Source organism: Cucumis melo, chromosome 5 (genome assembly GCF_025177605.1).
Source record: "Cucumis melo cultivar AY chromosome 5, USDA_Cmelo_AY_1.0, whole genome shotgun sequence".
Taxonomy (NCBI): Eukaryota; Viridiplantae; Streptophyta; class Magnoliopsida; order Cucurbitales; family Cucurbitaceae; genus Cucumis; species Cucumis melo.
The window spans coordinates 23,831,174-23,843,747 of record NC_066861.1 but is presented as its reverse complement, the minus strand read 5'-3'; the positions used below and the strand labels follow the sequence as shown (position 1 = coordinate 23,843,747).

At 36.6% G+C, this 12,574-nt stretch overlaps 1 protein-coding gene and 1 long non-coding RNA gene across 4 annotated transcripts; one reads left to right on the top strand and one right to left on the bottom strand.

Moving 5' to 3' along the window:
• Positions 1-202: 202 nt before the first annotated feature.
• Positions 203-2,034, top strand: LOC127149602 (uncharacterized). Its single transcript, XR_007821276.1, has 4 exons — positions 203-881; positions 975-1,040; positions 1,125-1,187; positions 1,864-2,034. It is a non-coding gene; the product is annotated as an uncharacterized LOC127149602 (long non-coding RNA).
• Positions 2,035-3,008: 974 nt separating this feature from the next.
• On the bottom strand, positions 3,009-11,738 carry LOC103492844 (probable hexosyltransferase MUCI70). Of its 3 annotated transcripts, none has more exons than XM_051085392.1 (10): positions 11,320-11,700; positions 11,155-11,223; positions 10,554-10,611; positions 6,094-6,325; positions 5,241-5,420; positions 5,050-5,121; positions 4,733-4,932; positions 4,202-4,617; positions 3,724-3,908; positions 3,009-3,624 (listed from the first exon to the last, which is right to left on the bottom strand). In XM_051085392.1, the coding sequence occupies exons 4-10, from the start codon at positions 6,173-6,175 to the stop codon at positions 3,206-3,208; spliced, it is 1,554 nt and encodes a 517-aa protein (XP_050941349.1). In that variant the 5' UTR covers positions 6,176-6,325; positions 10,554-10,611; positions 11,155-11,223; positions 11,320-11,700; the 3' UTR covers positions 3,009-3,205. The 3 variants fall into 3 exon arrangements, with proteins under 3 accessions (XP_050941349.1, XP_016902390.1, XP_016902389.1); XM_017046901.2 differs by lacking the exon at positions 10,554-10,611 and adding an exon at positions 7,671-7,712; XM_017046900.2 differs by lacking the exon at positions 10,554-10,611 and having other exon boundaries at positions 11,320-11,738.
• Between the last annotated feature and the right edge of the window lie 836 nt (positions 11,739-12,574).

Sequence of the window (12,574 nt, the reverse complement as noted above, 5' to 3'; positions counted from 1 at the left end):
ATATTTTTGAAAAAATAAAGTGATGTGATTGGAGAGAGTGAGAATATTTGATTTAAAAGGGGGATTTGAGGGGTGAAGTGAGAGAAGTTTTGATTGGTTTAATTAGGAAATAAGGAAAAGAAAAAGAAAAAGAAAAATAATTTATTTACATTATTAAATAGGCCTTGGGAACACCACCATTCATCATCTCCCTCACAAAACTTTAGTTTCACAAACCTAAAAATCCTAGCAAGCCGCCACTGTCGCCTCCATTTTTTCGACCAACCTCCACCGCGCACGTCGTCCGCCTCCGTCCAATAGCTGATCGCAGTCGCTTCCACTGTTACTCCATCGCAACCCGTCGACTGTCAAGCCGATCTATCGTTCCCGAGCTTTTCAGTCGCAGATCCGAGGTGAGTGTCATTGCCGTCTGTAAGTTGCCTTTGTCTACTATTTCGTGTGTCGCCGTCGAAGCCCAGCTGGCTGCCGTTAGCGTTTCGTCAGCCACCGCAAGTTGTTCCGTCAAGTTGAACGTCATCGAGTAGCCAGCTGTCTTTGTTATTCGTCGCGTGTGGCATTGTCGGAGTTCCACCCAGCCATGTTGGAGATTGCCACGAACCTGAGCCGCTGGCTGCGTCGTGTGTTCGTTGGAAGCCGATCCATCCTTAGTCGCATCCCCGTAAGTCGTACCCGAGCCGCACGTACACTCCAGTCGAGTCGCGTCGAGCCATCTTCCAGCTGCCAAGTCGATTCTCACCCGAGCCACCCCTTTCCTTGCATCGACCCGTTTTTCCTACCGAGTCGAGCCACTTGTTTTCCTTTAGTCGAGCCACCTAGCCAATTTTTCCCTAGCGAAGCCATATTGAGCCACCAAGTTATTTTTGGCTTTTTACCTATTTTTGGTAAGTTTGAGTTGGGTTTTGGTTAGTGCCCAACAAATATTGATTTTTGGACTCTAATTAATGAGATTTTTAATGTTGGATTAAATTGGTTAGATTTAACTGGAAACGGAGTTGGGAATTTGTCCACTAAGTGTAAATCGAATTCGACGTCGACTTTGGGTAAGTTAAATCAACTAGCTTTTTGGATCCTTAATCAACTGCGAGTTAAATTATTAAACTTAGTTATTTACCCTTATTGTTTAGGATTTTCCCTTGGGAAGCTTGACCGTGACTGTTAGGATAATTTTGGGTTAAGCAAATCTCCAGGTAAGAGATTCTACTACTAGATCCTCGAATTGAATTTAAGAGACCGAATGCATTTATGGTTATGCATTAATGATAGCTAAAATGCATAACTTGATGCTATTGATAATGATTGTCATTATATGGGTGATTGATGACGATGGTTGTTAACATGTTTGTTACAGGTAATATATTGATGATGACGACTGTGTTATGTCTTTGATGAAAATATTTGATTAAGGATGATATGATCGATGTTTATGCCATGTTTATGATGATGTATGTTATGTTACATGCTATGGTTAGATTGTGCTGTTAGTTTTAGCTATTAGAGTCGTACCCGCATGGGTGTCCCTCGGGATCACCACATTTTATGACTGTGTAGTCCAACGGGATCACCAGTTCAATATGACATAGACATAGACATGATTATGAGTGATTCGACGTCACTCACAACCCAATTGTCTTAGTGTTTCCTTCGAGTACACTAAAGACTAGTTTGTCCTAAGTGTTCCTTTGGGTTCACCGAAGACCAGATATGTTCCTACGGGATCACAGATTTGCACATATTCGGGGACATGCCAGTTTAGGGGTACTACTTTACAAGACTCTAATAGGAAGTTAACACACCTAGTGGGACTAGTAATGGGTCCCTTACTGAGGATATTTTATACTCACTCTTTCTTGTTTAATTTTACAGGCAGAGGTAGAGGTAAGGGCAGAGGAAGCTGGAGAATGACAAGAAGTGACCGTGGCGAGCCATAAGGATCATTTTTACTTCCGCCTTATGTCATTGATCAGATGCACTTTCTATTTTATTTTACTTCATTTTAAAAAACTAGATAGGGCCCGAATTAGGATTTTATTTAATTTTATCTTTACATACATTCGTTTATGAGTATAAGGAGTAATTGAGGTTTTGTTTTATTTTCTATTGTTAATTTAAGAAATTTTATTTACTTTTGATTAGTAATGACTTCGACTTAGTATAAGGAGTTGGACCTTTACAGTATATATGTAACAAATCACAAAACATAAATGTATTATTCAGTAGCATATGTGAAAAATCAAAATAGGAGGAACATTACCAGAATATATGTTACGAAACGGAAGAAGAAAGAACAAAGTTTTGAAGAAAAAAATATATGCTATGAAACGGAAGAAGAAAGTTATCTATCCCCCCTTTTTTGGAATGAATTGGTTTTTTTCGAAAAGGGACAGTGAGTTTGTAGGTAGGTTCATGTCATGATGTGGTTGTCCCTTTGGAATATGAGAAATATGGCTGTTGTATGTTTATTTGAAGGACTTGAAAGATAATTCTGTCGGAAACACTGGAAAATGTGTTCAAATATATGACTCAATTTTTAGTTAGCTAGTCCAGGTTTAATTTTGTATATCAATCAGTGAATTTGAGCATGTTGCCAATATTAATAATTTTTTTGTCAATGATATACATATCAATCATAGTTATATCAATGATTGATAATGTTAATGATACAATAAATTGAAGTGGGTTGTCAATAAGTTTTATTAAATTGTCAAAATTAAGAAAATTTTGTAATTTTCAGTTGGTGGTGAGTAGAACTTTCATCGTATCAAAAAGTGGGTCATTTTAAGTTTTTATTGGACTTCTATATAATTTATCTAAAAAAAAAAAAAAAAACCATCATCAAACAAATCTAGATGACGAAATTAAAGGAAATATGCCACAATTAATACACGGTGCTTGATTTCGTGAAATCTTTTGACATTCCACAAAATGGATGTGTTATATAACTATAACCTTTTCATTACTTTACCTCAATCGTTGTGAATCACGAGAGATTAGATTAGATTAGAATAGAATGGATCCAAAAAAATCAATAGCATTCACTACCCCTTTAAAGTAGAGCCACAGATAGTGGTAGCAAGTCTATTATGAATATATGGGAAGTAGGAACTATGAGGACAAAATTTCTTCATCCTTCCCCTCAAGAATTTGTCAGGTAAATATTACAGAAAACTGGAAGATTCTTTTCTTTCCAGTTGGCAAACAATATTATTCAACCTGCTTTTGATGATCTTACCACAGTTGGAAGTACAACTGAATCAAGGTTTCCAGGGTAAGGAGTCCACAATCCTAATCCTCCCCTAGTCTCTATCAAACTAGTTGATGCGTTACGCTGCTTCCATTGTTTATACTCTTTCATATTGCTCATATTCCCCTTAAGTTGATCCCAATCTTTAACCCACTCTATCAAAGAAGAGTGTTCTCTTGTATGTGGGTGCAAAATAAAAAGCGAGTAATACTCGCAATTTGGAAACATGAAGAACTTGAAAGAATCCCCTAGCCTGTATACCACATACCCAAAACTCAGTTGGTCTCTTGGTGTGAACATGTGTACTTCATTGAACCACAAGCAGCTAAACAAATTACTCATTGCTGTATGCTCCCTTATAATGATGGCTCCTTCTGGAACATCTGCCATTTTTTCATAAAGTAATCAATACTACATTTTATGCACATAAGACAATGAGTTAGGAAGTATGCTCCACAAACGCACGGAATTCCATGGCTTACCACTAACGGTTTTCTTTTCTGGACTCCATGGCTCCATTCCTTCATATCGGTAAATTTTCATGTGAAGGTCGATAAGAGGGCGTGCATATCGTTTCCTTCGTTTATTAGCATCGGCCTCTTCGTAGATGCTATGGTGATGCTTATGTTGAGCAATGGCAAAGGAATGCTTCCCACGCCACAAGTATCTGCAGGTTAGCATGAAAAGTAATTTAACAAGACATTCATAAGATTTGAGAAGGTATTTGCAAAAATTTGATCCTTGATCTTGAATTAGCACGTCTCACAATCCCACTTGGTGCTTATAAAGTAAATAGACTCCCCTCCCCACACCCACAGCAGCTAGCAAAAAACTGGCTTCATCTAATTAGGTCAAATTATACCTTCGTAGGTATACTTTGAAAAGAAATGGGAATGTATTTATAATTAGAATACAAAATATATGTGTAGAATAAGGCTAACAGTTAATAAAAATTAATACCTTTCTAGAATGAGCAAAGGGTCTACTATCAACTCCATTTTACCATCGATCCAGATACTATACTGTGCTTGTGGGAATAACCGATGAGTTAATATCTTTGGAACCTTTCCATTTCTTCTTGGCTCATCATAGGGTGGATACTTTAGTAAAACAAGGCGCCAGATACCAACCCATTTTCCTCCATCATTATCTTCCTCAACAGTAACGTTTTCTCTTATAAATTGCATAGAAATCTCATCCACCACCATAAGAAAACAGAATAGATCCTTAGAACGAACGCTTATATTCGAAGGCTGTCGAGGAACATCATATCCATCAAAAATTCCTGAGGCAACAACAAACCTACACTTCTTAACATACTTGATATCAGCAGGAACCATTTCAGCCCCACCATTTCGCATAAAACCACAATGCACCTGATTCGAAAACAAAAGCAGTGACAAACTAGCTTACAATCAACTCCAAAAAACACATGAAAAACATTCAAGATAACTGGGTTAGGATATGGACAAAAAAGACATTTTGTCCCACCTTCATGGTTGGTTTTAGTTTAAAGCTTTCCTCTCTTTGTGTCCAGTTCTGATGTCCTCCAAACAGTGGCGATTTTTGAGATCCATTTATTGAGTACTCAGCTTCAGTGATGTAGACAAGTCGTTTGACAATTTCATCAGGAGTTCTTCCTTTTGGGATAACTACTTTATCAGCTTCATCCATCAAGGGAATTGAACAACCTAAGTAAATAATAATATAAATATCAGTATCTAAACATTACACTAAAGTTTTCTACACATCATTTTGATGACAACTAAAAACAAAATTCAAAACACAAAAGAGTGGATAGCACTTACGGTGTTGTGCCTTTGCCATTATTCCCATTGAGTCTAAGATCGTGAAAACCTTACTTTCTTTATTACAAATAGCTGTATATCAAGAAACAAAAAGAAATCACATTCAACATTGAAGCATAAATTAAATAATCTTGAAACAAGACTTAAAAACACTAAAGACGTAAATACAAGAGAGTTTTCTTTACAAATACCGGAGAAAAAAGTGATAGAAGAACGGCAAGACCAAACATGAAGGAGGGAGGCAGTGAGAATCAGCAACATCCATAAAATTCCACCCACAAGAAACAATCGAATAAACCCCTTCTTCCATACTATCTTCATTGGGTGGTCTGAAGGCAATTTTTCAGGAGAAACGAAACCTCCTTCAACATCTGCAACCATAACAACCCAAAGATCTTCATTTTTCTTGAATAATTTCAATTTTATCTATCATGAAACAGGAATATCCCATTCAAGACATCCAAAACCTCTGAAACAAACATCTAAATCTTTTTTTATTAAAAAACAATTTTGGTCCACAAACTATCGTAAAATTACCAATTTAGTCTCTAAACTTTGATTTGTAATGATTTAGTCCCTGAACTTTCAAATTGTAATAATTTAGCCCCAACGTAAAAAAGATTCATCAAAATTTGACATCAATTTTTATTATTTTATGACGTACACTTTACATTTATAAAATTATCAAGTCTCCAATTAGTTTATTGATTTACTTATGCAAGAAATCTCATTAAATTTTCGTATTAGTTTCTACAATATGAACTAAATTGTTTAAACTGTAATGCAGTAAAGTTTAGGGACTAAATTGTAATAAAATTGAAAGTTCGGGGACTAAATCGTTACAAATCAAAATTCAAGGACTAAATGGTTACTTTTATAAAAGTTTAGGCATCAAATGTGGTGTTTCAACCTTTTTTTATAAGCCAAGAAACAAAAATCTTAAGCTTCAACAAAACCCATCGATCCCAACACATCTTCCATAACCTAACTCACAGTTCAAATTGCAAAAAATACAGTAGACTGGGTCTAAATATTTCTAAGTACCTCTAGCATGCAGATTTTGAATATTTCGCTCCCCTCTACGGTTTATTCTTGAAGAAAATGATCTCTGTAACTCGCTATCCATAAGTACTATCTCAACTTCTCATTTGTGGAATAACAAGACATGCAGGTAGAAAAAAAATCAACATTTATATGGCATCCTCAAAATGAAATCCCTTCACTCAACTAATCTTCCTGTTCCAATATCCATTTCGTCTTCCGTTATCACCACATTCTGAAAATCAAAACGTACAATGAAACAAAACTCAGTTTCGGAGAACACAAGGAATTGATAAAAAGTGATGTAGTGCAGAAATTCAAGCAGCAATTGTTGTCATCTCAAATCTGAAGCACGAAAGAGAAGTATGAATTTGAAGAAAACATACTCAAACTTTTTCCGTCCTTTTTGATGGGAAACAAACAATTTGATTGATATAATAAAAGGAATACAAAAGGCCCAAGAGATAATTAAAGACACTTGTTAGTGCAAAAGATGTGTTAGAAATTAATTGTACAAAGTAAAAATAGGTCTACCGTTTGTTAGACGCATCAAACACTAGTTATGTATATTAAACAGACATGTATGAGAAAAATAATAAATTTTGCTACTGATTCTGCCACATGGACTTTGAGACACAGGACCGTTCATGAATTGCCCTTTCTCTTATAGAATATGGGTATGTTTTCAATCAGCTTTCAGTTGGTCCCTGCTTTCCCCTCCAACCTAAGGAATTGGCTGCACACATTCCTTAGAAATCATCCTTACCTAAGAAGCACCGACACTCCTAAGATGACCAAGTGTCAGTGTTGGACATGTGTCCAACTCCGACATGCACTAATTAGCGTGTCGATTATTTGATTATTATTTTTAAATTTCAGACACGCCCAGACATGTCTGGAACATGGAACCTGTGGATTTGAAAAAAAGAAATAATCAAAACTAACATCTTAAAATCCCAGCCCAAAGAAGACCATCAATCCCACATTTTAGGGTTATTACGACCGTCTTTGTCCTTTTCTTTTCATCAAAAACAGACCTCCCACAGCCACAATATTCCTCATTTCTCTACCCAAAACCTCCACCACCAAAAGCGTTCACACCCAAACACTCACGACCAAACCTTCATGCATAAATTCATGAATATATGGTGTTTAACTTGCTATTTTGATGTTTTTAAATGGAATATTTCACAATATGTTGAATGACATATTTTTTTTTAATAAACAAAGAGTATCTCCAACGTGTCGTGTCCTACTTTTTAAAAAATGGGCGGGTCACCGTATCTTGTGTCAGTGTTCGAGCTTCCTAGATCCTTACAAGGACGGAAAACAGCTTAGTTGCCTCAACAATAGCCGTGTTTTTATGGACCATATAGAATTAAAGACATTAGATTTTTCAAAATGAAAAAAGTTCATTTGAAGCTTAAATTGACAAAAATCCTATTTCTAGCTTAATATTGGTGTAAACAAGCACATTCTTTTAATGATTATAGCTTTTTTTCCAAATAAAGCAAATATAACCAAAAGCAGCCCTTAACTGAACTGAGTCGAAAAATAAAGCAAATACAATTAAAAACTACCAGTTATGGAACAACTTTGCTCTTGAACGAAAACCATTGAATCTGAAATGATGAAAACAAACAGCCATGTGATGAGGGCAAACAACTTGACTTGGGGCAGATTTGGAGAAACACAGTGCTTTATATAAACCAGCAAAATCATTGAATTGGAAGCAAAAAAAAGTTGGAGGGGGGAATAAACGAAGAATTAATCCATCAACTTTGACAACATGGTAAGAAGACCACTCCAAATCTAGAAAATATCAAATTTGTCACCAACTAAAGACATCACATCAACAAATTGAGACAGATCCAGAACTCCATATTTTCAGCAAAATCCTCCAACCTAAAAAAAATCCAACTCAAACCCTCGTGGAGTTATCCATAAAAGTTGAAATGAAGGAAAAAGAATCTGGAAGAAGCCTTTATCAGGGGAGACAACACAAACCATAGACCCAGCAACAATGCTTCTCAAAGTCTAAGTGACAATTACATCATCAGCGTCCACTCTAGATACCTCAATCACCTTAACAGACATGGACTTTAAGGATGCCTTCAAGAGTTGGAGACCCTGGACAATCACATCAGGTGAAGGTGGCCTGCTACTTTTGAGAGCAGGAAAATCTGATAGTCCAGCCCACGATTTGGATTACTTTCATTCAATTCAAGTTCATATTCCAACTTCAAGAGACCCCTCAGTTTACTTGGAGTAGTCAAGAAGTCACTCTCCCTTAAAAGATGCTACAGCTTTGCTACCTTCAAGAGAAGTCAATGGGGAAGTTCCTTGTTTCAAAGATTGTGAATTATCCCTCGTGCATTTGAAGTTGGCTGATCTTCCAAGTACCCCAATCGGAGGGGAAGAGAATTTTGAGAAAGAAACCAACAAGTTAGATGTTGATTTTAATTCTGATGAAAGAGAATCTTTGCTACAAGTTTTCGACACTAGTGAAAGAGAAGAAAATTTCTTATCTAATAATGAACCATGGGAGAATTCAAATCTTCCTCTCTCGACTTTTCAGAATTTGATTGGCCACTTGGATTCTCAACCAAAATTTAATGAAGAAAATATTGAAGTCCACCCCTTATCTTCATTAATTGAAAAGGCATCAGCTTTTCCTTGTGAAAAATTTGAGATTCCTTTGCAAGATCAACTCCATGCCCAGACAAATTTGATACCCCTCTTATTAATTTTTTGTAAGACCTCCCATTGTGAAAGTATATGAAAGGAAAGAAGAGTAAGAAAGGAATTTGACAAGCAAGAATCGGGGAGAGGACTTGCTGAAGGGCTTTTTGTAGGGTTTTGGGATTCAGTGTGAAGGAGGGAATGGTTTGGGAGTGAGACCTTATTTTGGAGGAGAGACGACTCTCTAAATGGCCATCCCGTCTATTGTTTTTTTGTTATTTACTTCACTTGTGTTTGTTTTGTTCTTGGGATATTATAGCTTGTTATTGTTTGAAGGCTACAACTGTGATTTCAACTTTCTCAATTTTGTCGATGCCATTCTATAGGGAGCTTGTGAAATGGGTGTCGATCCAAGCACCAAATCAATTGAGAATTCAATCTCTCTATCGGGTGGTAGCCCTTATAATTCTTAAAGAAAAACATCCGGGAATTCTCTTACCACTAGTATATCTTCAAGCTTCAACTTACTAACCTGTGTATCCATCACAGGCACTAAGTAGGCCATACAACCTTTCCTCAACAATTTACTAGCTTTTAAGGCAGAGATCACATAGGAAAGTATTTTTCTATGACCGCAGAAAAAAATCTCGGGCGTTTGAAAACAATTTCTGTCTGATGGCAATCTAGGGAGGCATAGTGATTAGACAGAAAATCCATGCCCAAGATAACCTCAAACTCCTGAATGTCTAAGAGAATCAAAATCACTACTAATGTTTCACAATCAATATGCATAATGCAATCTTGGGACACATTGTTTGCTATGAAACTTCCACCTACAGGTGTATTTATCAACAATTCCTCAATTAGACATTCTAACTCCCTATCGACCCCAACAATAAACATAATAAAAACAAAAGAGTGTTACACCAGGATCCATTTAAGACACGTGCAGACTTATTAAATACAGTTAACGTACTAGTCACAACGTCTGGTGCATTTGCTGCCTCCTGTTGTGTCATTGCAAATACCTTCCCTTCCTAACGAGATCGACCCACTGATCCTTTCTGTTTTACCCCACTAAAGCCTTCACCACTTGTTCTTGTGGGTTTTGGTCAGTTTTCTGAATAGTATTACCTTCTGGTATCATATGGGAACAATCTCTACGATAATGACCAGGTTGACCACAGTTATAACATACATTGCTCTCACCAAACCACGATACTACCCCATCAAATCGAACGACATGAGAAGCTCCCGTAGGATATATGGACGACTAAAACCACTCGATCTCTAAGCTCCTCCGCCCGATCTAGATTTAGAAACAGAAGAACCATTATACTGAGACTTAAAATTCCCTCTACTGGACACCCCCGATGCAAATCTACCACTTCTTCCATTACCCGATTGGTTTCAATAATTGCTCGACATGTTGAACGTACGTACATTCTTGGAAGCTTCTCTTTCATACTTCCTTTCATTCACACTTTTCTCTACTCTTAGTGTCGCCTCCACTAATTCAGAGAAATCAATCCACTCTTCACAAGCTGTTGGAGGAGTACGAATTTCCTCTCGTAATCCCTCTTCTTAGACTAGACTAAAAGTCCACCTTTAACTCCTTAAACCTCAAATCTAAATTCTTAACAAAATAAATGTCCAAACTTAAGTCAAACTTATTGGGTCTTTCATTTCAACGTTCTTATACCCAATATCCATACCTTGTAGATTTAGATCCATTAACATTCTCAATATCAATCTAACAAGACAATAACTTAGGAACTTACCCCAACTCATCTAAAACAACCTCAACCGTGTTGATCAATGCTTCCAAGTTCTCTAAATCTTCAATTCCTCATACAAAACAATATGGGTAAAATCAAATTCAGGCTAAAACTAAATGGGTATTTAAAAACTATGAGAGAACCCACTAAATTTATCTAAAACCTTATCAATACCGGGTCGAAATCGCCTTGATAGCACATTAACGACTTTCTAAATTCGAAACTAGTACCTACAACTATTTTAAGCTTCGAAGGTTATAGTGAACTCCAAAGTTATAGGAAAGTCCATTTTCAACCTTTAACATTCAACTCTAGGACCCGAGTGTCATAGGTAATTCAATTTTAATGCTTAAACTTAATGGACATTCAAGAACTCAAGTACAACTCAACAAAATTACTCCAAAACTTTCCAATCTAAACTTCAATGGACAGTACCATAACTACCTTCAAACTTCGAAATCTAGCATCAATCTAAACTTCAATGGACAGTACCATAACTACCTTCAAACTTTGAAATCTAGCATCCAACACCATGGATTATTCAATATGATCACTAAAATTAGATGGATACTCAAGACCAACTCCATAAAGCTTAGAATCTTACCTAAGTCGTGTGAAAATGCCCAGATTACTAAATGTTGGACAGCAGCAAAAATCTCCCAAGATTCCAAATCTAACAATGAAAAGTAATGGGTATTGTTAAACTAAGTCTAAACTTAATGGATAATCGAACTCTTCAAGAAATACAACTAAAACAAAGAAAATTTACCCCAAATCTTAGATCTGATAAGAGAAGGTTGGAATAGAATGAAACTAACGGCGAATCGGCTTGCTAAAGAATAGCGAGTGATTGTTGGCGTCGTCGGCAAGCTCTTGGAATTCCGGCGAAACCTCAAAAGAAGGCCAACTCCGACGAGTGGGGGAGACGCGGCTGCAGCGGCGCAACCAGTCGAAACCGCGGACGAGAGTGGCGGTTGAAGAATCGGACATTCGACTTGTCGGATGCGACGGAAATGATGCACGAACACCTGCAGCGGCGAAGACGTAATGGTCGGCGGTGGCTGGTCTGATGGGCGGACGGAAAAAGTAAAGAAATTGGCAGGTGAAGAGGGAGGGCTGCGTGCGTGGAGAAAGAGGAGAAGGAGAAGGGCTCTAGATTTCCCTCTCTTTTCTCTTTTTATTTAATTAGAAAATAATACTAAAAGTAAAAGACCATATTACCCTCATCTCAAATTAAACTTTACTTTTTGTCTTTATTTTCCAACTTCTCATCGCCTCAAAAATTTCCAAGCTTTGTACTTTTTTGTTCCAAACTTTTTCGCTAGCAAAATCTCTTTCAACGGGTAATTCCCTTGTAAAAAACCATTAGATGTCTTAAACATTGCTAATCTACTTTATAGACATTGTTCAAGACACATGAATCTTAAATATATTATTTTAAAAAAAATTCGGAGAAAAGTTAGGAACAAACTTGATGTACTATCCTGCTAGCCATCCTCAAACGGATGGTCAAATAGAAGTGACTAATAGAACATTAGGCAACATCTCTTTCCTTAGTGCCAAAACGGGGATCAACTTAGGAAGTGGGATCTTTCCATTCTAAAAGTTGAATTTACATATAATAATAATTAACATGCAAAATCGATCCACTGGAAAGTGTTCATTTGAGGTTATCTATACTTATCCTCCTTATCTTACATTTGACATTCCTAAATTATGATAAAACACTGATAAGATTGTTTTTTATTCAATTGGTGATATGAACATCAGTATAATAATGAATTGATGAATTGGAAAATGAAATTACATCAATAAGAAAAAAAGAACCCTCTCTCTTTGTTGATCTTTTCTCTGAATGATGAACACCCAACTCAACCAAAATTCCTCTCCCTTCATAGATGCTCTCCCCTTTATTTAAACTTTCTATTCTCTTCTAACTAACTATGGGCCCCAACTTTATCATGCCCACTCTCAATTAAACGTGCTTTCTCTGTCTTCCCACCTTGGTTATATTTTAATATCAT

Bases quoted from the DNA above. Each gene is read 5' to 3' on its own strand.
- LOC103492844 (XM_017046900.2), bottom strand. From the start codon at position 6,175: ATGGATAGCGAGTTACAGAGATCATTTTCTTCAAGAATAAACCGTAGA. The intron at 5,122-5,240 runs GTATTTGTAAAG...CTTGATATACAG, and splicing joins TTCTATCACTTTTTTCTCCG to CTATTTGTAATAAAGAAAGT. The intron at 4,618-4,732 runs GTGGGACAAAAT...TTTTCGAATCAG, and splicing joins AACTAAAACCAACCATGAAG to GTGCATTGTGGTTTTATGCG.